Source organism: Pseudomyrmex gracilis, unplaced genomic scaffold, assembly GCF_002006095.1.
Source record: "Pseudomyrmex gracilis isolate BER0280 unplaced genomic scaffold, ASM200609v1 scaffold_4, whole genome shotgun sequence".
Lineage (NCBI taxonomy): Eukaryota > Metazoa > Arthropoda > Insecta > Hymenoptera > Formicidae > Pseudomyrmex > Pseudomyrmex gracilis.
Genome location: NW_018020588.1, coordinates 352,502 through 379,208, shown reverse-complemented (window position 1 = coordinate 379,208; position 26,707 = coordinate 352,502). Strand labels below are relative to the sequence as shown.

Sequence of the window (26,707 nt, the reverse complement as noted above, 5' to 3'; positions counted from 1 at the left end):
TCTAGAAATTAGAGATGTTTGACATGAAGTAAATTCATTAAAAGTTTCGTTGTGTCAGTAAAGTAATACGTAGAATGTAATGAAAACTTTATATTATTGCGTTTAAAGATTTAGAAAATTTAGTAAGAAAATAAAGAGAGACAAAGAAAACGCAGCATATCACGTTCATCCACTTGTTTTTGCAACTGTTATCGTTATTTGTAACAATCGAGTTTCACAATTGCAATGTGATTTCGCTACAAATTTTAGATTATTATCATTGAACGAAAAACAAAAGAAAAAAAAGAGAAACGAATAACAGAACCGGACAAGTCCAATATTTATATCACACGTATATTATGCGTAAACATTCTCTTTAATGATTCTTTTTTAAACTCGCGAGCGCATAAATAATTTACGCTTAAAAAGATTTCGCAAAAGACTTAGTCAAGAACTCTTCGCAGTAAAATCGTTCGTTAGGTGTGTTCGATCGGCTTGTTCGCGCAATCCTGTCTTTGGTTATTACTTATGATTTTTGTTTCACGCAGGATCCTCTCGCAATCCACATCGTTGATTAGTAGTAATCTCGCGACACAATATTTTACGAGATATCCGACTTTTTCTTCACATTCTTTGCAGAATAAATAACAATCTACTTTCTTTGTTTGTAATTTTGTATACTAACTCACAAATAATGACTAACGCGTTGTATGCTGATATCTGAATAGTATGCGCGATCCCTAAGATTCGTTTACCTAACGCTTTTTAAATTTACTTGTTTCCCAAAAAAAAAAAAAAATCACAAAAATATATATATATATATAACGCTTAAAAAAGTTTAATAAATTATACCAAGAACGAGATATATCTCTCTCTTATGTCTATAAAACAATCGTTTTGCGAAATCGGTTATTGCCAGCAAAGCTCTCGAGACACGCGAGGATAATTGCAAACTCAAAACTTGGCAACAGTTCGCTCTGTGGCTATCCTTCCGGAATGTCGAAATTTTAATGTAAATACATATAGTAGATGGAAACCAAAATTATGCCTTTTCTGGTTCAAATCTATTATCATCATAACTTGTATAAATATAGTTTAGCAAAATTATACTAAAAACAAACACCTTTACACAATTAGAGTTTAATGAAATGCAAAACATCGGCTTTGCGTTTTCGAATATCGATATGTAAATCTGTAAATTTTTTTTATAATTTTTATATTTTTTATATTTTTGTATATGTTGTATTTTTCTAAATTTAAAACAAATTTTAATTGTTTTAAATTTTCTACTTTTTTTAAATTCTTTTGCTTTATATATTACAATTTTTTTAGATTTTTTTTATGACTTTGCCAAGTTTAGAGTTAACGATCCCTTTTCGATTTAACAACGAAAGTTTAATTGACGCGACGAGAATCGTCGTTAATTACAGCCATCGATAAAAAATTCGATTCAACCGGATCGCAACTATCGCTCGCGATACAGAGAATGGCTCGCGAAATATTTGCACTATAGAATTCGTTTGACTATACCGTTGTCTGTTGACACATGCTTTACACGAAAAGTTCTTGCGGTCCATTGATTGACGTGCGTCCAGCGTCTTTCGCGAAATAATTAATAAATACTCCATAACTTATACTTTTATATATCTTGTAAAACTCGAAATTCCAACCGCGCGCGGAATCGTACCGTTCGCATGATTGCATTCGACTGTTGAAAATTCGTCGAAAATCTCGGTCGACTCGCGGTTGCATTCAAGCTTAGTCTGAATTAAATACATGTTAATATTTTTGCTAGGACGAAAGGCCGCTGAACACACGGGACATCCCTCGCCCATCGCAGTTTATTCTAATCTTCTAAGATAATTGATAACTTTGTGTTTATTTTTACTCAAAAACATTTGTGCCCGATACAATTTACACACACGTGCACGCAATTCACTCCCACTCACACACACATACACCATTCAGTCATCAAATGGACCATCACACGGTATATAAACGAATGAAACGCGCGCGTCGACGTTTCGCGGTTTTTTTTGTTTTCTTAAGCGTAATAATTACACGATATTTTCTCGCAGTTTGTACGCTTGCTTGAAAGCGTTACTCGGATCGCAGAATAGACAGGATCCTACGTTTACGAGACGAAACGGTAACGACGCATGCGCGACAACAACATAGCGAAAATTAATATAATTAACAATTATCTCCTACATTCTAAGGCGCGCTTCTGCGCGCGCCGAGAACAGCAAAAAAAAAAAATTAAAGAAAAAAAGATACAGCCAGTCCCCGGCTAGAAAAATAACTCTCTCCGTTAAGTCTTCTCGTGTTTCTTTTTTTTTTTTGTTTTATCCCTAAATAATTCCTTAAACTCCCTATATAAATTTTTCATTAGCATGCAAATTATTGTCCTGTCTATCCCGCATCTGTGTCGGACTCGCGCGTGACAGATAGGTGAAAAAAACACCGCCTTCTATATTTCTTGCATTCTCTTTGCATTCTTTTCGACCGGACATTCGATATATAACAGCGGTTTTCCGCAATTTGTATTTACGAACGGCGTGATTTAAGTACGTATGTTACTTTTCGTCAGTTCGAGAGCGGTGATATGCCGTCGTGTTTGAAACAAATAACTTACACAGCAAGCACGCTTTTATTTACCACTTGGTATCTAAGTTGGTGCACTTGCCGATCGTTGACGTCGACGTTGACGACGAAGACGCCTTTCGCTCGGCACCTGGCGCGGCGCTTCCCGAAAACGGGCTGCTGCGTTTGTTTTTCATTTCTGAAAAAACCAAATTAGTAGTACAGAAAAAAATAAATACACAAATAGAACACAGAAACAACACAAATAACATTTGTTTATTCTTCTGCCAATGTTTAAGTAACAGGCTTTTTTTCGCATTATTTTTTTTAAATTTGTTTGGAAGGGTATTCCTTCATATACGTGATGCAAATCTAGCATCCTATATGATTACTAGAATTGAAATTTCAATTCAAAAAATTCATGTGTAGAAATTTACATGTGAACATGTATATATATATATATATTTTCCACACAACATCCTGAGCGAACGGCTCTTATGACCGGATTTATATTTCGAAGTTTTAAAAAATTCAGAGTCCGAATGATTCATTCTTTATTAACAGGGCTTTTTTTAATCAAAACACAGTACAAACGTAAGAAAATTAATATTATTTATATATATAAACGTAAGATGTTACCATCTATTTCTTGTAATTGCACGCGGTTTTCGAAAGAATTTTTCATAAAAATCACGACGATGACGTGGTAATTTAGAAAGAAAATCTGTAAAAAAGAATTTAAGTGAACTTATCGTTTTAATACTCTCTGTTAACAAATGTGCAAAATATTATGATTTAATATATGTATGTGCCGTAAATTTCCAGAACGAAGTTCTCTTTGCGTCTGGCATCATCGTAACACAATGAAAAATTAATTCAACATGCAAACGTCATTAAAAATTTAAACATATCACTCTTGTTCTGCATGCATTCTCAAAAAAACATGTAATAATGAATAAATAAAGTATTAGTTTGAAGGAAAATACAAATTTTAAAGAAAGTTTTATCGAGTACTGTGTTTTGAGTAGATTGTTATGTAAGCGTACATGTGTGTGTGTGTGAATGAAAATTGTTAAAATAATTGAAGTTATAAAGTGAAGCTGCTTACATGTACGTAATCTACGTACCAGATATTAGCAGCATTATCTTGCGTCTCGCGCCCCAAGCAGTAATCCCAATTTCGCAGAGATCCTTCTCAGTCAGAGAAGGAAACGTATCCATGTCTACCTCGTGAGATGTGAATAAGCCTGATGAAAGAGGAAAACAAAATGGTGCTGTTCTTAAAGCAAAAGCAGAAAGTAATGAAAGCAAAGCAATAGCATAAGCTGGAAACGGCTTGCGATGGTTTACCATAATTATAACTCGCCTAAACTCAAGTATCTGTTTCTATCTCTGTTCGCGTATTATTTCTCGAAACACTTACGTATATATTTTTCCAAGCCGATGCTGGTCAGCATGCTAGCCAAGTCGTTAAAGCGATGCGACGACGTGATCTTGTTCAAATGGGAGGTTGGCGTGTGGTCCATGTAATTCGAGGCCATCCCGATCTGTCCAACGCGATCCTTGCTCGAGATAATACTACCGAAGTCCATCTCGGTATTGAATACCGGCGTGGTCGGTTCTATTTCTTTCCACAAGTCCGAGGGATGTGACGTCAACTCCTAAGTTTATATTAAAAAAACATTCTGACGTCAATATCTTGATACAATAAATATTTCAAGCACTTCATGCAAAATCCAAGAGAGTACAAATTTTTTTTATCATCTATATTTTTAACAAATCAACGCACAGTCACCTTGTTTAAGTCGCTCGTAGTTATAGGCGGGATACTTTGACTCAGACCGTAACCAGACCAAGCGGACGTTGGCACGCGAAAATCACTGCTGCTCGGTTTGTTTTGCATCGCTTTTGTGGCCAACAGCTTTTTTTGCTCGTAATCAAAAGGTGTAAGATTCTGCTGCGCGGCCATTTCGAACGATTTCTTTTCGCAACCAGGTGCACGTCGATCGGGAACCGATAATTCGGACAGCATGTTGGATAAATCCGCTGTAAAGAACAATTATCCCGTAATTAATTCAGAATCAATAAGTCTAGATAATCGAACACAAAATTTTACTTACCTAAAGTAGGACTAGTGTCTGTAGGATTAACTGGTGAGATGTTGCGAGGACTAATAGCTGGACTAGATAGAGAACTGGACACGCTACTTAGCGATGAGTAGGCTGTAAATAAGTTTATTAATGCGTACAAATAAATTCAGTTTGAACGTGTACTAAAATTGTCAGACAACTACTCACCACTGCTACTCTCTTTATTATCTGCGAGTGATGCGCTCAAACCGTGGATACTAGAGAAATTGGTAGACACACCGTTAAGATTCCCAATGCTAGACATTGTGTGATTTGATAATCCGTGAGAGTTGTGAGAGTTCCCCATTATACTATTGTGTAGCATTTGCTGCGTTGTTAGCAGATGATTAAAATGGGGATACGGATACGAACACATAGATGGAATATAAGTGAGATGATTCCAGGACGGTGAGAGCCCTAAGGAATTCTGCGAGTGCGAGATTGGCGACACGCAGTACGAGTTCTGCGTGCTCGTGTTCAACATGCTTGAGAGATTGTCCACGTTGCTCATGAGATTGGTAGTGCCTAATCGAAAAAAAAAAAGAAAACGCATATAGTGGCATTTGGAACATTTCTTGCGAATTCTTCAATCGTCTTAATTCAAAAACATGAGATGTTTTTATTGAATTACACAAATCAGTAAACTATATAAAAGGACAAAATGTTTTAAAAAATTGAAAAAAAAAAGTTTGACATTACAACAACCCGACTGATTATATTTTCTTTCGATAACGAATGATTTTGATGATCGGCACTCACCGTCGGTGTTATTATTGTTGCTTTGGAAGACACTGCCCGCGTTCGGAACGTGATAAGTAGGCGGTATCTCGGCGTGGACTCTGGGCTCTTCCAATCCTAAGAGTTGTTTCCGTGCTTCATAAATATTGCTGGCATTTCTCTCGATTCCCTTGATAATCACGGAAAGTGTGCTTTGTTTCGGTTTGTGCCGAATATTAATAAACACGTCCAGAGATTGCATTAGTTGAGAAATTTTTTCGGTATCCACGGAAGCGGTCATAGAGTCTTCCGGCAAGTCGAACATAAGTACCAACGGTAACGATCCCTGAAAACATACAAACAACACATTCTGTACAGCTGAAGAAAATATTGATTCTTGTTGAAATTTGTTTTCTGAATGAAAAAAGAAAACGAATAATTTCAATATGTGTATCATAGAACAAATGAAGATGCAAAAAAAAACTTGGCATTATAATTGCAGAGGCTCGAATGCAAACATATTTGTCTCACCACTAATTGTTGTCGAGCCAAGTAAACATTGTGAATGCCGCCAGTAATAGTGACGTTGCTCTTCTTGAGGCTGGGTATATTCGGATCGCCTGCGTCGGGAAACATAATCTGTGTGACGGTACGTTGCATGATCATTTTCAAATTGCTACTTTGTTTCCCTAGTACGATGCTGTGATGTTGCGGTGAGATCTCCATTGACATTTGTACTTGAATTTGACTCTGTGAAGAAGAAACGCATTCACGGTGTGATATTAATTCTCTGTATAGATAAAAACGGTCAGTTCACATTCAATTATGGTTTTTTTTTTTTTTACTCACAGCTAGATTTTTGCACATAAAACGTATCAGCAGGAGTGTCGCCTCTTTGACTTGAGAAACTTCCCATTCACATCCTTTGACGACTACTAGGGTGGCGTGCAGTTTCGGTCTCGTGCGAAACATCACTTGTACGTTGTACTTCTCTTGTATTTTCACAACGTACGGCGATGTGCAATCCGGCGTGGCTTGTGACGCGCCCATAATTGGCAGTTCGAACGAAAAGATCAAAGGCGTCAGATTCTAAAATGCAAAAGGGAGATCAGGCGATGCTTCGCGGCTTTTTTTTTTAAGGTGGGTACATAGTGACCGAACGAACAACGAAAACTTTACATCTGAAGCACGCAAAGAGGACGTTCGTTGTTCGTTTGTAACCCACTTTTCTATAAGATTTCCCAAAGATTGTCTAATTTTTTTTTCTCTTCACACCATGCAATACATAGAGATTTTTTTATTTTACTTTATACAAACATATAATATTTAATATTTAGTACTAAATCTTTTTTTTTTCTCGATACCGTGGTGCCTGAAATAAAAGTTCTCTGTTAAGGTAAACTAACACTCATACGTATCTCAAGTAAAGGTTTTTCACTTTTCGTGTACTTTAGGATGGTCGTTCAAAATAATAAGCTTTCATTGTTTTGCGTAAGTTAAATATAGATATGATAGATGTTCTCCAAACGTTATTCGGTTATATTAGTTTCGATTGCTAGTATCATTGGTATAAGGTTTACGTTTTTTTACACATGTAAATCTTGCGAGAAAGCTCACCCTAACTCGAGCGCGAGCGCGCTCAACGCTCTCCATTTCGCCAGCAATCGAGACCTGATTACTCTTATCCTGGTGATTACTGCGATTACTGTCTGGGAAATGGATGTGGCAGCCGGTTTCCTCCATCACTTTCTTAATCGTCAGGCCGCCCTTGCCAATGATGTGCGAATGGTCGGTATAACTAACGTCCAGTTTCATGGTCACTCTGTTACTTTGCTGAAAATCAAGGTGCAAGGTTGTGATTGTTTGTTTCTCTATCTGTTGATTATCTATTTATGTCAACAATTGTCTTGCCAAAACTTATCACCAATGATCTTAACTAATTTTTAAACTAACAACGCGAAATTTAACTTAGTTTCATATTATTATTACTGATTGACTTTATCGCTCCAGCGCGCTTATGACAAAGTGTGATACTTACTACGCGTTTTCCATTCTATAAATTTGTGTGAAATAAATATAATATAGTATACATAATACGAGCGTATATACACTTAATGACAAAATTTAAAAAACAAAGTAGTACTTTTAACATTTAAATCACTGACGTTAAATAGGACGTCGCACATTATTTCTGAAGTTATTTCCGAATGAATTTACTTTCATCGCTCCACGGAATTTTTTACCAGTCAGTAATATATATATATTTGTACACCAAAGTTCTTAAATAAACTGCTTTGTTTCTTAACTCTTGTCAGTAAGTGTACATGTTCTTTGGGAACGTCTATTTTTCGAGGGCGTATATCTACGCTCTTCGGAGCGAAAGAGATAATTTCAAATGAGGAAAATCTCGTATCGACGATTAAAGAACCTGTTAATCTGCTGAGAGAGAAAGTGCCCGCCTTTCGATAGCATCTTCTACATATTTATCTATATAGTTGTTTACACTTTTGCGCGTTTCAAATCTCGCGTGAATGTCTCTTTTCGCGGATTTGTTTTTAAATTTCTATAGCATTTCGCGCGCGGACGGAGGCATTTCCGTTAGCTCCAAGATCGTCGACTCCACGTGCGTGAGACTCTTGTAGCATATCGCGCGCCGCCGATCCGTCGCGAAGCGCGACTTTAAATATCGCGTGGCCGAGCGTTACATAAAGTCACGCGATAACGTGGCGCGATCCGCGCGCGTGCTATTTCAGATACACTTCTTCCTGATCGTATAAAACGAGAGCCGTCGCGGTATATCTTACCCGCTCGGAAACGCTCAGAAAATCTGAACGTATATCTTAATGAGAAAATTAATCTGATTAATTCAGTAATAAAAATCAGCTGTTTTTGTAAAAACACGTGTAAGAAAATACCGAATTAACCGGTTCGTGGCCAGACCTCAAAAATTACGACAAGTTGGCTAGATCGGGGGTTTGTGAGACCCACGCGACTTTAAGATCGAATATCTTCGCGAAAAATCAATATTGTTTTCAATTTTGGTTTATTGAATTGAAAATTTGAACAATTCTGCGTCGATTAAAAAAATTAAGTGAAAACAATCTAATAGTTTCGAAGATGTAAGCGTTTAAAAATACCCAGTTTTTTTAGAAACGCTGATGCGTAATTTTTATGTGGGTCTGGGAAACCTACGTCTGGACTTAAAGTGTTAAAACTTCGAGGGTAGTGTTTTGTGAATGTATGCAGAAAAGAATATAAAGACGATAATTTCATAAATCCGAAAAAAAAAAACAAAATTTATAATTACACAAATCTCATAAACGTAGACACGCGCTATAATTGTTCATACAATTTGCACAGCACGTGTGACCTATTATTTAATTGAGCATATTATCTACTTTGCGATAGCGATGTTGAAGCTTAAATAAAAAATACACCGCTCCGTCTATCTGTCTGTGTCGTATCCTGTTTAGCTTAGATATTCAGTGTGATTCGGCACATGCGCGAGCGGAACGATGTGGTGGCGACCACAGAATTCAGGACATCGACACTCCGCATCGGCGCGGAAAGATATTGCATATTCGCGCACGTGTCCAACTGTGCTCTATAAATACCGATGCGCTATTTACGCGCCATTCGCGTTCCGTAATTAGCGCTATGTACACAGCGTCGCTATCCTACTGTTTTAGATTGCGCTTAGACGCGCAGAGCATCTTTGGCGTTTATTTTAGATCTCATCTCCTGTGCACAGCCGCAACGCGATGAATAGGAAGAGAAGTACCGGCGCTAAGTTTTTGTCCTTTGTTACTCGACACACTAGGGGCACATGCTTCTTTTTTCTCGCGTACCTTTTGCCTCGCTTCCTGTTCCTCGATCAATTCGTGCCTCCGGAACGCACTCACGTCGGAATGCACATTCGACAGAATAACAGGAATCGATCGGTACGCTCGGTATGGGTCAGTGAAAAAAAAAAAAAAAAAAAGACGGTAAGTTTTTTTTTTTGACTCGCCTGTCGCTTTGCGACTTAACGGTAACGGGACCAACCGATGACGTCTCGTCGCATCGTTGTGGTTTTTTCGGCGAAGAATGTTCACGCGGAAACGAAGTACGGAGTGAAAAATGTTCGTTGTTACAAATCGCTTAAAAAAAAAATAAATCTCCAAGCGAAAATTAAATCTGATTAAAGCTGGGCGTAATTTAAATATCGGAATAATTCAAATCACATTTTGTTTTCAAGTTTAATGTTTATTTAAATTTAATTTTCACTGCTTTGAGATTTGTTTCTTTGCGTTCTCTTAAGAAAGCGAGTACGTTGAGTGTCTGATTGGTCGAGATGTTCTCATGTCGTTTTGCGTGCAATGGCCTTTAGCCTCTTTCTCTTGTCTCTTTCGCTCTCTCGACGTGGCGATTCGGCTGCTCGTCTAGACGTGACGATTCGCTTTCTCGCCTTGCGAGAATTCGCAACCGCGAACAGCGATATATAAATAGACCGAGTTGTTCGCTCTGCATAATTTTTCTTATTTTTCTTCACTACCGCCTAATTTTTTTTCGACTTTTCTTATTTACAACGTGTGTTTGATAATTAAGAAACATGTGAAAGAAAAAACAAATGATCGTACGTATGAGTCGGAAAAAGTTGATCTCAAAATCTACTTTTTCGATTTGACGACAAGAATCTATTGAATTTTGAACGTCAACGCTAATTTTTTGTTCGGATAAATAAACTTCCTAAAAATGTTTTCAATTATTTCCTAAGAATTTTTTGAATTATTATTTTTATCATCCGCTGACTAAAATCAGATATGTAACAAAACCTCTAAAAAAAACGTCTCTTTGAAAAAGTTCAATTTTGTTATACGACGTAAAGAACTTACCCGTGTGTCCAAGACTTCCATTATTTTTTCTTTTGCTGCTCGTACGTCATCCAGTCGTCCTGCGACTTTTATGTGTGGATCTGTGTACAGAAAAAACCAGAAAATTGAATCAGTGATAATCGTATTATCAAAAGAATAAATATAGAAGGTGGCGAGTCGCGTCTTTGTGACACCTAGCAATCATTTGTAATTGTTCTTTTCAATTATTCACGGCTGAATTTTATTCTACAATTGGAAAAATATACGATAAATACTAGTCGTATTTTCGTAATATTGAAATGCCAGATTCTTCTAACGTAAGAAATTTATGATAAGGAATATTTATTTTATTGTATCTATATATACAGTAGAACCTCCCAAAACGTATACTTCTCCTATTCCCTCACTCTTTAACTAAATTATCAACAACAATTATTGCATCGACCAAGTTTTTAATATTATTTTGTCGATACCGAGATATCATTTGGTCGACATACTCACCGGTTTATATATGTAACAAGGAAAGATTCTCAATTTTCTTGTACAAGTCACGCAATATTTCCGTTTTTCGTAGAAAACGGAGTGAAATTTTTTTTCAGAATGACAACGAACTTGTCCTCTCGATCGGATAAAAGAAAGTCACAACCGACAGACACTGAAGCAATATTTAAACTGACTGGATGAAAATATTTGGCAAACACTATCGATGATATTCAAAGTCGCTCAATGTTTATGTGTTGGTACGTCGATGAATAGATAGACCCGCGTCGATTAGGTCAGTTGTAAACGATGTCTTGCCAGTGATTTCGCGGTGCAATTGCAAAACCACAATTTATTCGAATGAAAAGAAGACATTGCTGATGAGGATCAATCAATGGTTATTTTGAAGCAACAAATGTAATTAATATTTGAGGCGCAACGCGCATGTTTCTTCCTGAACGGCAACCTTCGACTTTACGAACGTGTTCCAAAGTCGAAGCGCGGCGACGAGTGTCATTGACGGGTGCATAATGATCGCACGTCTCGCACTATTTGAGTTTTGTCACGCACATGGAGATATTTTACAATTAGTAATTTATCTACTTAAGATGTTTGAACATAGTTCAGCATTCGAGGGATTGGTCGTCGTTAAACGGAAATAGCCAATACGCAACAGAAATATGATAATACATTCGATACGTTAGGAATGTGAGTGGAAAAACTAGTTACGTAGATAAGAAAGGATATCCTGTCCCTTTGTACTTACAATATCGTTTCTCGAGGAAACGTTTACGTTTTGGCGACTTTCTTCTGACAGCTGTGTTTATGACGTCAGATTAATTTCTAATTTAATCTCTTAAATAGATTTATGTATTTTAAAAAGTTGATTCAAGTGCGCGTCACAATCCGTCTTGTGTTGATGCAAAAGTTTGCGTACATATCTGTTCGCGGTGACTATTTTAAAAACTTAAAGTCGTTAAAAAACAATTCTTATTTTACGAGAACGTTTTAAGTGAAGATAAAGAAACACTATAGAGAGATGTTGCAATCAAAACAACGATGTATCGTCTCATTAATATCTTTACGTCATGTGAACTTCGTCTTGTTATCTCATAAATAATTACGTAAGACAGCGACATGTAGTACGTGCAGCGTGAAAAACAATATCGCGATATCTAACATTTGCGCGTTCGAAAATTGTAGTTCGATCGTTCGATTTTCCGACAAATCTCGAATGCAGGCGTTTAAGCGCGATCGTTATTTCCTCGTCGGTGATGCGAATTATTTTTAGAATCGACGAGACGGACGGTAGTAAGATGGATTCTTAGGTGGAGAACTTTAAGGCCTGACCTGACCTCTTTTGCCGCGTCGAGCTTAGAAAGTAGATGAGATCTGTTTGCACAAAACGCGATAAGGAGTGCCGGTTGTTGCAACAAGAACTAGGGGGAACAGGTGTCGGGGGCTCGTTTGATAATCCGTATGATACAGAATGTCTCCTAATAAAACGTGTGTGTGTGTGTGCGCGCGCGCGTGTGTGAGTATCGCCGTTTCGACAAGAAATTCAATTGAAGGAGATTATGTAAATGACGATAAACAACGGTAAAATGTACGAAACTGTGATAATAAAACCCATAAAACAAAATTGCCATGTAAAACATATACATGCATATAAAACAGTCGGATCATAGTAGTAAAATTCATTGATAAACAATTTGCCAAAAATATATCGACGCAACATCAATGCGTAATTGAGCAGATTGTTTTTAATCAACAAGATACGAATATAATTTCTAATAAGAAATTGCTGTATATCACAACTCATACCCTGTGTGTACAGATTCTGACAAAGAATGATAATAGAACGAATTTAATTAAACTGAGTGGAGAACATAGATTCTTTAAGACATCTGTAATCCCATAAGTTTGCTCGGTCGGAAACAAAATTAATCAGATAATTTGATGAAACAGCAATATTGTACGAAGTCACGCGATATCTGATTTCGAAGTTTTCTTGTTTATTTCGCAAACACAAAGCATCGATCACTGCATCTGCGGAATTAATGCACAGCAACGAAACATGTAATACTGAGACTATATTTATTTTCAAGTGATTGTAACAATTTGAAGATAATTTAACTTTTATATTTTTAATTTTTTTATACATATATTCTGTACATTGCACTTTATAATTACGTTTACGTAATTTTTTTTTTTTATTATTATATATTCCAACTTGTTCTGTTGATTTCATCATAAAACATCGTCTTCTACACCTCGTAGATTACACCTATAATCACTGATATATGTGTATTTTTATCGTTCGCATAATAACGTAGCTTACGTGACTCGAAGCACATCAACGTCTTCGCGCCGTAGATTTAGAACGACTCCATGATATACTGATTGACGCTTAATTCGATCGTAGACAATTATCCAGCCAGTTTGACCAGAATAAAATCTCACTGAATTCGCTGCGCAAAATTCGCGGCGATATCCTATCGCAACATGGGGTAGATAACTCGATAATATCTATTAATCCTGAAAAGAGCGCGGGATATCAATCTGACCCAGTCGCGTTTAAATGAAAATTCTACTTTGTGCAACGCGTTTATGAAATTGGCCACCTTTCTAGAGGCCACACATAAAATTAAGTACGTGAAATATATTCAAAAGTTACTTAATAATCCTTCTTTGTGACATTGAAGCTTTTAGAAAGATATAGATATGTGACTTCAAATAGCTTAAGTAAATTATCTTCGCGAAGGTAAACGACAAATCCTTGTCGGTCATCGACGTTTCTTTAATTACCTTGAAGAAATTCTTAGAACGTTCGCAATTAAACTTGCAAGTGGTTGGTAACTAGTATAATGCACTCATATGTGTGTATGTGAGTGGAATAAGCGCTATATATATATATACAATATATATATTTTGAAGATAATTTTAAATCATAACAAGATACGACGAGAATATTGCCAAGCACGATAGCATTAATAAAAGAAAGAAACAAGAAGCAACGCGAAAAAGAGATAAAACAAAGATATATGCAACGTCTGTTTAGGTCAGAAATGAATCACCAAAAAATTTTCCATTAAGTTTGATCGTACAAGGCGACAACAAGCAAGCGACGGAAAGATCCACGCGTGGTCATTTATTCATCAGAAAACAAGTGTCGAAATAATGCAATCTCGCATTATTGACATTCAAAGCACGAGCAACAAATAAGCGATACTATATTCATTTTGGCTTTAGAACCACTTAGAAGTTTCTTTTTTTATTACACACGTTCTCGAAGTTTCAAATGCGGAAATTTGTTCTTCGTTCGCTGAGTTTCAAATAGTTATTATTTTTATAACGACGATTAAAATGTCAAGTGAACATATTTTACTTTTCATCGACTTATTTCGGATAGCTTTTTTAAAATAGCTAGATGAAACATTAAAAGTCCAGTAAAATTTCTTTTCGATCTCTGATTAATAAATCGAATTGATTTTGAACTTTCTACAAGATGTAGATTTTCGTCATCAGAGTGAAACATGATTATATACGGCATCAGCGACACATCTTTAAATAGCGTTTGTAAAGGAACGTGTGGAAGCGCGGGGCCGTCAGCTGACGAAGAGGTACGATCCATCCGATTGACGCAATTCGTGAACAACGGCGCGCAGGTTCGCGCGACTATGCATGCGCACAGAAAATTTGAAAGTGAAGAATTCGTCAAAACCTCGCAAAAAATGGTTTTTGCCTGTTTTACAAGTATATACACTTTCAAGGTTAGCGTGGCTCGTCGAATCTTAAATTTCACATCGCCTCCGAACTTTTTAATTTTCCGCTTGTGTGACGTGCTATCGAGTTGTTCACACACAAAAAGTTATCTTGCGACATAATTTTCGACAAATTTTGATCTCAGACAAGAAAATATAAGCGACTGCGTCTTTGTATTTAACTTTAATAATTACTTCTTTTTCTTAATCTTATTTATTTTATTTTATAAATTAACCTGATGGTGTCGTTGAACAGTTATTCAAAGTTGAATAGAAAATAGAACTTCTGAAAAGCTTTTTTTTTTATAAAATTATCTGCTTAGATTAAATAGAAAAACAGAATATATTCATTGTTCTATTTTTGTGTATTCGTATTATTGTTTATCAATATCAGACGATGGCGACACTATGCTGACATGTGCTCGAAATAGAGATTAGATGTTTTGTGAAAGAATATCTCTAGCAATGTCGTCATTCATTGTAAAACATTCGATAATATTAATACAATTCATAGTCAACAATCTCGATTTTACTTTGCTACATTCTAGTACTGTTACTAGAATGTTAACAATATATATCTCACACATGTATGAACAAAGTATACGTAGGGAGATTGACAAGTATGAAACGATGCATAGAGAGCGACAGTAGTATCACATTGCCGTTGTTATCATGACTCGATGGAAAGAAATTTTCGAGCAACAATGAAGTCATCGATGCCGTAAATGACTACTATACTTTGGCAAGCTATCACACACAAACACTACGTGCGATAATGAGTCAGCGTTTGACATTTGTTCTTCTTGAAGGATGAAAATTGTCAACAACAGCAATGTGATGCTATTTTCGCTGTCTATGCGTCGTTTTTTTGGATACTTATCAATCGTATAATATAGTACAGAATAAGTAAACAAATCTTATCTGCACTTATTAGTAAACAGTAATTATAGAATTAGTATATTACTATATTCATGCGCACATACATAAAGGGCTGTCTACAATGAAGGTAATAAGGCTGTGTAAGAGTAGAGTAAGGTTCTTGGAGTTATTTCATTTTTGTCTATACAATTATTTCGCGTTTTTTAACACACGTCTTTTATTGGCTAACAGTAAGGCAGTGCGAAATGGGAATTGCCCATTTTGTTATTCCCGTTGTTTCTTCACCGAAAAATAGTTTATTCTCTACCCCCCTTGCAGCCTTGCTACCTTCATTGTAAACTAGCTATAAGTGTGATTACACGGAACAAATTTCTAAAATTATATTTTTGCTGGTTGCTTACATCCCATGCATGCATAAAAACAATACTACCGTGTGATAACCATCTTTACTTTGGACATTTTTAAATCGTTTATATCATATAACGATAACACGATCAATACCTTTCTTCGACTTTGCTCCGATCTTCAGTCGCGACGGCCACGTAACTATGGTATTTGTTCTTTCCATAACCTGCAACAATGCATAATCGGTAATTAATGCCACGCGCTGCCGAAGATATTTTTTTTCGCATCGATGCTTCAATGCTACGTAATATTAGCAATGCAAATATGAGTGTTGTGTTAATAAAACGATATCAAGGCAAGTTCTGAAATAATTTCTATGCTTTATGTTTCTTTTGTCAGAATTAAATGAAAGATTAACTACTAGTTTTGTGTAAAATGGTTTTTTTTTTTTTTTTAAAGGGACATGTGTTAATTATATCATTAGACAATTGATACTAATATAATCAATGTCATTCGAAATATTTTAAGACACGTTTTAAAATTCATTATATGACTAATATATATCATATAAATCATAAAAATTGAAAGTGTGTGTGATTCATTGTATTTATCAGTTTTTCAGATTATCTTGTTTTTTTTCGCGCAACCTTCACGAGAATTTAATTTCTTCGACTCGCAACTTACGTACATAGCTACTTATCAAAGTTACAGTATTGACTGCAATTCGTCCTTGAACGAATGATCGTCTTTATCATTTCGAGAGTTTTTATCGCTGTTTTAGTTGCTTAATGTAATGTTTTTATATTGTCTTCGTAACTTGTGATTTTTTGTGTAACATTTCTAATTTTAGACAAACTAATAATATTTGTTGTTGTGAACACGCATTCGTTATTTATTGTATAATATTAAAAAAAGAGATTTTACACAATCGACATTTTATCCAAATAAAATCTGATTTGTCAAAAAATTTTGTTCAAATTTAGAAAAATATTTCGTACCTTTTCTTGATTCTTTTCCAGAATTGGGATTTGTTTTTCACTTTGTTTTCAAAGTGAAATTATCTTCCTAAAATATTAAACTCGTATAATAATTCTCTAACTAACCCTTCTGTCTAATCCAGCTCTAACTTTGCGATTAGTCAAAAGAGAGACAGAGAGTTATTTCTGGGCGCTAATTTCTTGTACGTAGTTTTTCGCGTTGGGAGAAAAACCAGCTGCTCCAAATCGAGAAATTTGGAATAAAGTCACAAAATTTCCTTCACACACACAATATTCATTCTTTTTTTAAATAGAATTGTGTTATACTAAAACTAAATACATAGAATTTAGTACATTAAAACTTTCTCAAATCAAATAAAACAATAACAAATGACTACATAGAATAGAATGATAAGGGAAGATAATTATATATTGTACTTGTAGAATTTGTAAAATATATATTCTACAAGAGTTCTCAGAACACGGAATCTACAGTTTGCAATGTGGAGAAACAGGCGGGAACTACGTTGATCAATATAGTTTTTCTCATATGGTTGCGATAGTCGCTCTTATCAATGCTTGGAAGAGTCATATATATACTTATTTGAAAACTGTATTTTTAATGTTGAATGCAACAATTGATTTTCTATACAAGATACGAGCATGAACGAACCCTTGCGTGATCGGAATATATAATAATGCAAAATAAGACGTAAGCAAGCTTGATGTGTATTGCATTTCTCCTGACCTATCCTTCCTTCTATTCTACGTATTATCTTTGTATTATTATTAATATTTACCACTGTCATTTTCGACTGTTGATTTTTAGTAGAGCTTTAGTGCAATTCTAGAATTTTTAATGTTGATGAAGCGACAAGGAAGATCGTAAAAATCCGGACACGATAGAAGAATCCAAGATAATTAAAGATAAAGTTCACCTCGCACACTAACGTCCTAGTTTTAAAAAAGGGTGCAACACGTCGGGAGGAGGAGGTGAATGGATCACTTTCACGATAACGATAACAGGTCACTCGACGAGTGCGCGGGCGCTGATCGCGACGTGGGTGAATCGAGTTACACTAGGTCTACTTTCACTGCAGCCACTGCCAATCACGGCGAAATATTCTGGAAGACCGATGCGATTGCTAATTAACAAAAGTTCCGCGGAGCAGTCGTCTCCACGTGGCCTCACAATATGACGATCTTTCGATCTTTAGCCTCAAACTGCTTCGAAATGTATTATCGCACTGTATTATCGAGGACTACTGAATTAATCGCGATCAATTTCCGTCCCCGGTTATATATCAGGCGACTTCCTGTTTCACTTCACTCGGTTAAATGCACTCGCGTCGCGCTATGACCACGTGGATCACTTTGAAACTTAATCGAAGTCCATTCACTGTCTTCTCATATTTTGCATACTAGCGAAGTTAGCAGACAACTAAGCTTCTCGCGCAAAGATCTCGAAAGACAAGTTTCTGTCTCAACCAACGGTGTACAACAGGAAACGACTAACTACCACGAGAATGGTATAACCACGTTGCTCCGGTCATCTCCCACTACTCTCTTACTGCTTCCCTCTCTCGCTCACTTGCTACCTCCACTTCGCCCGACTCCACCACGACCATTGCTGTTTCTGTGTTTGTTCGTCCTTCACATACTAACTCACCACGCAAAGGTGAGATTCGTGACAAAACCGGAAAAAACAAACACGGAATTCGAATAATGTGTTCAATGACTGTTGATTATTTAATTGACCAACTTAAAATATTTGGGCACGCATTATATCCGGAACATTCCTGAAAGAAATTTTTTTTTTTTTTTTTGTTCTCAAGTTCAAGTATGCACAATATATCGCGCAATCTTTTGTGTGTTGCCGCGTTGCTGACATTATGTAAGTTATCTTTACAAAAAAAAGTTATCTATAGTTAATTATACATATTATCTGAGTCAAGTTCTCGATGCGTTTAACATTGATAAGCGAAATTATCGCGAAAGTATTCGAAACTTTTTATCTTTTATACATATCGATTAAAAAAACAGATAAATATGCATGAAGAGCTGCTGCTCAATATGTATTTTTAATCGCATGTATCGTACGCGCGAGTTGACAAAAGACAAGTCGCAAATGTGCAAAATATTGACGGTTGTATTTTTATTTGGAGATAGTTTAGTTTTCTCGAGCGCGCAGATGTATGCGATAGAAATAGAAAAAATTAGAAAATTTGAATTTGTCAAGATTTATTTTCTCGATAAGAGTTTGCGAGTAGATTACGTAATCTTCTTTATATCGTGTGTTAATCGATGAAAACAAAGTTGCTACACTGAAGTGTTAATTCAATATGTGTATGTTTGAACAAACAGCGCGAAGAGTGCTGTTATTACTTAATTGATAAGGATTTAATCTGCCGGCAATGCACCCCGTTACATACGCCTGTTATTGGCGCGCAAAATGTTGCTTTTATCGCGTCTAAAAAAACTTGGAAATATTACGTGTAAGAGGTTTCACTTCGCAAACTTTCATTGGTTCAAACACTTCAACTATTCGAAAAATGAGAGAGTCAGATTAGATTAAAGACACACCCAAAACTTACACAAAACCAAAATCGAAAGGCGTGATGGCCTGTATTTAAATGTTTGTATGTATACTCATATCTCGTGAATGTCGGAAAACACATCTGGCTTCAAGACATGAGATAATGCTTATCGCACTTAAATGCAAGAGATATATGCGGAAAGACATGTTTCATCAAATCTTTTATTCTATACTAACGAAGAACTGTGGAATATTATTGGAGTTAATTTCCAAGAGAATATATTCTTTGAACTACTAATTAAAGCGGTTGCGTCAATAGCCAATCTATGGCCTTGATTGATCACTTCGACCTAAAACGATCGAAATGCTTTTCGGTCACGTATATTAATTCGCGTATTATCTTTGCCCCGAATTACTTCAGCCTTGTGTGTTGCGGCACGTTATATATACATATATATATATATATGACTTTAGCCGACCGCAAAACTAATTCGACGACATAATAACGGATACGCGTATCGAACATTGTTGTTTGAGAAAATAATATGCAAGGTGTGCACAACACTCCGCGTATTACTGCACATGTATGTGCTAAACAGTAAACTTCGCAAGATCGAAGATAAAGAATAATATCGCTCATTTGCATCATTGATTCGTAAAATTATTTCATAAATATTTTTTATCAAGGATGTGTGTACAAAGTTAATTGAAATTAGAATACTGAATTTGATATTAAATATATTGAGTACGATATTAATAATATAAATATGTTAAAAGACGAATAGTTGCATACTTAGATAGCAATACATTTTGTGACTTTATATAATTGCGAGTAGTTTAAAATAAAACGACAAGAATAGAAAAACAAACTGTCAATCGAGTTTAACAAATATTATCGACAGTGTTTGAAAAATGATGGTGCGCGGTTTTCGCTGAGCGCGGATGCGCTAAAATAGTATAGTATTGATATATCGATATCGTAATCGTAAAGCGAAACGAAAAAAAAAGTCAAGTTTTTGCGCTCGTAAAATTTTTTATATCACTTATATCGCGAAAAAAATATGACACAATGTACAGTTTTATTTCTCCTCGCGGTTGATTATATTGTCGGACGCGGTACATGGACTACAAAACTTAAATACGTTTGTTCTTTAATAAATACGTATGCTCATTCACCTATATTTATCCGTGCACTCACAGCGTCATAAGACTAATTCGTTTCACTAGGAAGGTGACTTGCACGTGAGCACGTTTATAAGTGAAACGCGGCGACGTATATAGGATACACGATTGTTATCGACATCGGAGAAACCAGCGCAACGGTCAAGTATTAAACATCGTGGTGCTATAATTAACATATCGAAGTATCATCATTTTCAAGAAAGAGGAGAACGGACTAGTGTTTATCGCATATAAAATGTGTCACGCGCTACACAACACAAACTCGGTAGGATTTTTTTGCGCTCACACCGGCGCCTCTGTCGGGTGCACACGTAATTGTCGCGTCGCGTATAGCCGCCGCTCGAAAGCGGGGGAGTGGAACGATGGCGGGGATACGCGGCCTCTTGATTACCGCTCAAGCTTCTCTATAAATAATTGGTCGGTGTATTTCCAGAGAGCTCCTTTTACGCAACACGCCAAGGCGATAAGGATAAACGCACGAGCGTTGCCTTCGAACTTGCCCGGTGAACGGCTCTCGCTATAAGACTAGCACACGATCGACGTTGTTGCGACGCGATTCTGCACTTGCGCAAAATTTTTCACACTTGACATTTTTTCACAATTATTTGTGCTCTCGATATATTTATATTTATGTTACAACGATTGTATACGCAAATTCTTTATTTATCTTTTTATTTTTGTGAAAATTTCAATTTCGCAAGAATGATCGCAATTTGTCAATTTGATTTTCTCCGTCGAGTTAGCGAGTAATCAGAAGAGAGAGAAAGAGATAGATAGAAAGAGAAACGAGGAGAGTAGAGGAGAAAGTATATAATGTTACGTTCGATCGTAAGCTTCCTGTTGCGGGCTTATTTCTCTACGATTGTAATTTCAAGTTACGTTATCACGACGAGGAGGAGGAAGACGAAAGAGCGAACGAGTTTCTTTGCGTTCGAATTTCTCCGCGTCGTAATCCCAGATTTTTCGTACGTTGTCGCGCTTGAGAAATCGATTGCTTATACCAGTTCTTCCGTAAAACATGCACGATAGTAGCTTACTCGGTTTTCATCTCGACGTTTCAATGTTTTTGGCGGCATATCAAATGATTCGACATATTCGTTGATTTTCACACACAATAAAGAAAGTTAATTTTTTATAATCTTGAAAAAAATATTGAATTCCCGCATGCCGATCTGTATATCTAGCAAAAATCAAATTGTCGAAATCTCAACGGCCGTAGAAAATATAGTCTCGTATTATCGCTGCCGATACGAGCGCAGAAATTGTGCGCATAATATGACACCGAGTTATCAGCGCGAGTTGCTGACGTGAAGAGGCAAAAAATATACATAAAAATACCCTCTTTCGTTTTCGCATAATCGCAAGGTCAGTGCAACGTCGCCTCGGCGCGAAGACGCCTCGCTTACGTCGGCAATTTTATAGAACGCGATCAGCAAAGTTGGCCGAGTCAATCATCTTGTCAATTCCATTAACCCCTTCGTGTTATAGCACATCGACGTACCACAAGACGCGATTTCCCTTTCAAAAAAAAAAAAACCGATCGTTCTCTTTTGTAAACTGTGAAAAAGGTGAAATTTAATATTGTTGTTCAGTAAACCGGCATCAAGTCCAACTTTACGTCGGAAACGGTTATTGCAGCAATTAACTGAAGAGTCCGCTTATCATAAATATCGTGCATTTGCTTCCTCTACAAAGTGAAAGTTTCGGAAATTATAATAATATATATAATTTCTCAAGCGCGAGATTGAAACGCGAGATAATATGGAAAACAATGTTTTCTTTCTTCTGCAAAGCCAATAGGGAATAAATAATATAAATTATGATAATGTAAAACCACATGATATTCACACATAAGATAATTTTCCCAACCATCTTCAACAAAAACATTTGTTAGAAAAAGTCAATGTCCGTATCAAAATTAAACTTTACATAGGTTTATTTTTAAGTTTACTTTGTAATAAATTTAATTTCGTTTTTATTTTACAAAAATTAAATCTAAGTAAATTGACATTTAAGCGAATTTTTTAAACATTATGTTTCGCAAAACCGGTTTAAAAAAGAAATGACGCGGATGACAGGCAACTTTTACCGATTTGCACTAGGAATAATCTTTTGTAGCTGAGAGAAAGGAGTTGCATCACGTGCTGTCACGAACACTTACGTGTCAGAGTCACAGATAGAAAGTTCTCGCTAATCAATCAACAAAATCATTACGACGAGATTTCATCTTTTGCGTGTCAAAAGTTCAGCGAATAAAATATAAAATCGTAATAAATGTGTAGTTAACGTTGCTGATATTTTACAATATTTTATAATGATATTTATCGAGCACTATTAATCTTCGTTGCGTGTGTCTCTTTCAGGTTTCTTTACAAAATTACAAGATAATCTTAGAAAATTGCAAGAGAAAAAGCATTTCAACAATTAAGTTTAAGTACTGGACAAAGTTCTGTTGAGAAAGAGTTACGAATAAGTAACATATCAATGTGTTATTTGCCATTAAAGTTAATCAACTCTGAATAAAACAAAATAAGGAAAAACTTACGGTATGAAAGAAGGTGTCCGCCGGTTTGACATCACCTGTGAATGCAAATATAAAATCAGATATAAAATGATTTTGATAAAAAATTTAGAGATTATTTTTTTTTCTCCATATTTTATCTTGATTGTTTTAATTTGATTGTATCTTTTTGCACGCGCACGAACACACGCGTATATGTAAATACATGATGTAATGTTTCTCAACATTTACGAGATAAATTAAATAATTCAGATAATCGCATATTTCGCATACCGCGTTGTAATATATTGTCGATATAAAATCCAAGAAATCAACGAAAACATTGAGTAAGCAATATCGATTTATATGCAATCGGTATCGCAAGCTGTAAACGACAGAGGGGGCTCGACAGCTGCCATACAAATAATTTCGTTTACAAATAAGTTTGTCTATTTAAATCGTACAATAGGTACGTACACACCGTCGCGGCGAGCGCAAATGCGGCAGAGCGGAATAAAATTTTCATATTTATTGAGCGCAAATTTTTCTCATCTCTTAAACTTGATTTTTTTACTTGATTTAAATCAAATCTATTATTAGCAATTGGAATATAAAAAATATAGAGCAAATATTTTGGCGAAAAGTTTTGCAAGATGTTACGGTGCTTTCGTTATTACGAAAACTTGCTTTATTTATTTATGATCGACCGGAAAATTTGTCGCAAAGCGCAAATATGTCTTCGCCGACGTGAAAAAGTAACATTTTAAGGAATCAAGTCTACATTCGACGCGGGAAAGCGAAAGTAGACACCGGCGCGCGCGGGGACTCGTTCCGCTTCTCGAGTGTTATGGACACTCCAGAAGCAATGAAAGCGATAAAGGACACTGGAGTGTCTAGCGTGTGTCGAGTACGGGGAAAGGTTAAACGCGAAACACACACATACATACAACAGCAAAGTTATTGTCGGTACTGTGGCCGGTGTTCTCTTGCCGCGCGCGATTTACCACCAAATACGGTAGCGCAGCGATATCGTGCGCGGATGTTTGTATTAACGAACAATATCTCTGTATTAACAAATACAGACGAATAAAACAAAAACAGTGCTGCAGAATGGCAAATTGGGGATATTGATATTACATTCGTTATATTTACAATTTAAAATTTAGAACATGTTATGTTTGTAATTATACGTACAATACGTTCTTAATTATCTTGAGAAATGTTTTATTTTAAAAACTGTCACTCTTCTTATTCGGCAAGTAGACTTCAGGTACTTAATCCCGACTTTCTTTGATAACCGCCTTTGCTCTCGTAATCTAATATCTCTGTGGTAAGGAGAGAAAGTCCCGCGACACTACTTTATAGCATACTCGACATCAACATTAAGTGGATTGGATCGATCTCTCTCTTTAGATGTACTTAGTATTTAAGATAATTAAGTTCTTAGTGTTTGCCCGTCTAATTTCTTAATGCTACTATGTACCATTTCAAAACCGTGTAATTAAAAAATGCACACGTGCATGCGATACAAGATTTTTTAATCATTTCTCGATATTCTGTGTGTATTTTCTTTCTTTATAAATTGAATTTTTTCTTGAAGCAGTCTAATATCGGCTCCATATTTGCTCTAAATTTAAATTATCGTAAGTTTTTGTGTGACAAATTCTATGAATATTGGAAATCTTGCACTCACCGAGAAGCATTTGTTCAAGTTTGCGGCGGTCTACGCGGAAACGTTCCTGATGCAGTTCCTCGGGGTCGCTGATGTTTAGCAGAGTCGCGAGGTCGCGCAGCTCCTCGCGGCTTTCGAAGCCGGACTTGCCGGACACGCTGGTGGTGGCGGTGCCTTCCGACGTCTCCGACATCGTCTCCGCCGCCCGCCGCTGTTCACCGTTGTTTACCACCATCTCGTCGGGCCTCATCTTGCCGTTCGACGAGCGACGTGTCCGACGCGGCCTCCTCTTACCTCACCCACGCGTCGCGACGCTACCAAAACAATTAAAAGCGCCAGATGTAGAAATTAACTGAAAATGTTGAGGAGTCTCTTCTGATTGACAGAAACAAAAATGTCGGAATATTATTTCGAAGGAAACGTTTCTCCTTTAACATTTGTGCAATATTCTGCTTTTGAAACTACGCGAGAATACTAGAATTCTCGTTTTCCATAGGTTTGTTCAGCTAAACAAATACGTTCGATTTTTACAATTTTGGATTTTCGAGCACGTGGCAATTTATTTGATTATTATTCCGTTTTTCAGATGGGAGAAAACACGAATACCGATTCCTGATAATTCACGAAAAGGTGCGATCACATGCGAACACGGAGGTGTTTATTCGCGTGGCCACATGTGTGTCACGATTATTTAATTGGGATCACGCGAATCGCAGTAATCAGGATCACGTGAACGATTCGTTTAGCGCATCTCTCCATCGTGGACATTTCCTATTGCGGCAATAATGGCTCCATCTATAATATCAGCGACGGCTTTCGTCGACGAGGACGACTTTTGTTCGGAGAAGAAACACCGAATTCCGAGTTATTATTTATAAACTCGCGCCCGCGCTTACAAAATTCGACGTTTTCTTCCGTATGCAGCAAATTCGCCGAAATTTCTTCATTATTCTGGGCAAGAAAGACCGGCTTGTTTGCTTGTTCTGCATGCTTCATAGTCTGTGCGAAAAAAAAAGGTAAACATCACGTAGGCAATACCAATCGTGTAGAGTCACGTAGATGTAATTTTGTGTCTATAGAGTCGCAGATTAAGCGAGTTCGACGACCATTAAACGCGAAACGCAATCTCCATGCTATAATCCGCGCTTATCACATGCGGATGTGATGTAATGTGACAAATTTTAAATAATTTATTATCGCACGATTTTTCATTTGTCCCGTGAAACTCGAAATGGCGAACGCGGACGGCGTTTTCAAATTTGAACAATTTATCGAATTCAAAATTAATTAATCTAATAATCTCGTTACTTTTCGAAATAACGTTTCTTTTCTCTCATCTCGCGATTCAAAAATGTTTATTTATCGATATCGGTGTGCGCGTGCGCGTTCGAAGAAGTTTTGCACCATCTCGTATTTAAATACTTGAGAGCGGTTAATTAATTTTTGAATAAACTCAAGGAATGAAACGGAGATTATTTTGGAAAAATGGATTTTATTTGATAATATACAGTTATTATTACACAACGGCGATATATATATACCATACAATAATCGCGGAACGAGCGATAGTATTAGATCAGTTAAGCTATACGGGTACAAGCAATGATACTGCGTTCGGAATAATATCACGGAATAACATCACAACGTGCGCGAAACTGTTGATTTGAAATACCAAAGATATACCGTGTCAAAATAAACATTCAGAGAAGAAAAAAAAAAGAGAAAGAGAGAGAGAGAAAGAGAAGAAGGCATACACATAGGCTACTTCCAAAAAATGTATCCACGTGCGGATTGAGACGATGTGGTTGTAGAAATTAACTACTAACTGCGGACGTGCTCGAGAACTAGCCAGATAGCAGGAAGAGTATTTGTCGTGCCCGAACAACACACTTCACGTCATAACGTAATCCGAAGAGGATGAGAACTGACCTGCACGACGATAATTGCACTTTTATCGAATTATCGGATTTATTCAAGGCGAGCGATGATGCGATTGGTGCGGGGGCCTTGATCCTGGTCCCTCCGCTGGGTCTCCGTCGTCTTCTTCGTCCCGGGTCTGGTCCTCGTCCTCGTCGCTGCTGCCGTCCAACTCGATTGGCGGCAGCGCTGTA

At 36.5% G+C, this 26,707-nt stretch overlaps 1 protein-coding gene across 4 annotated transcripts; it reads right to left on the bottom strand.

The window, feature by feature from the left end:
- Nucleotides 1-1,251: 1,251 nt before the first annotated feature.
- Nucleotides 1,252-26,707, bottom strand: LOC109856626 (protein bicaudal C). Of its 4 annotated transcripts, none has more exons than XM_020432105.1 (15): nt 26,526-26,707; nt 24,618-24,910; nt 22,970-23,004; nt 15,886-15,955; nt 10,283-10,362; nt 7,026-7,241; nt 6,258-6,497; nt 5,940-6,158; nt 5,451-5,754; nt 4,860-5,216; nt 4,683-4,784; nt 4,352-4,608; nt 3,986-4,223; nt 3,690-3,809; nt 1,252-2,761 (listed from the first exon to the last, which is right to left on the bottom strand). In XM_020432105.1, exons 2-15 carry the CDS (start codon nt 24,844-24,846, stop codon nt 2,634-2,636), a joined length of 2,595 nt encoding a protein of 864 aa, XP_020287694.1. In that variant the 5' UTR covers nt 24,847-24,910; nt 26,526-26,707; the 3' UTR covers nt 1,252-2,633. The 4 variants fall into 4 exon arrangements, with proteins under 4 accessions (XP_020287694.1, XP_020287705.1, XP_020287715.1 ...); XM_020432116.1 differs by having other exon boundaries at nt 4,358-4,608; nt 26,526-26,704; XM_020432126.1 differs by lacking the exon at nt 3,690-3,809 and having other exon boundaries at nt 26,526-26,704.

Excerpts from the sequence above, each read along its gene's own strand:
- LOC109856626 (XM_020432105.1), bottom strand. The coding sequence starts at position 24,846 with ATGAGGCCCGACGAGATGGTGGTAAACAACGGTGAACAGCGGCGGGCG. Across the intron at positions 7,242-10,282 it reads TGGAAGTCTTGGACACACGG|CAAAGTAACAGAGTGACCAT; the intron begins GTAAGTTCTTTA and ends CTTGATTTTCAG. Across the intron at positions 2,762-3,689 it reads GATAATGCTGCTAATATCTG|AAATGAAAAACAAACGCAGC; the intron begins GTACGTAGATTA and ends TGGTTTTTTCAG.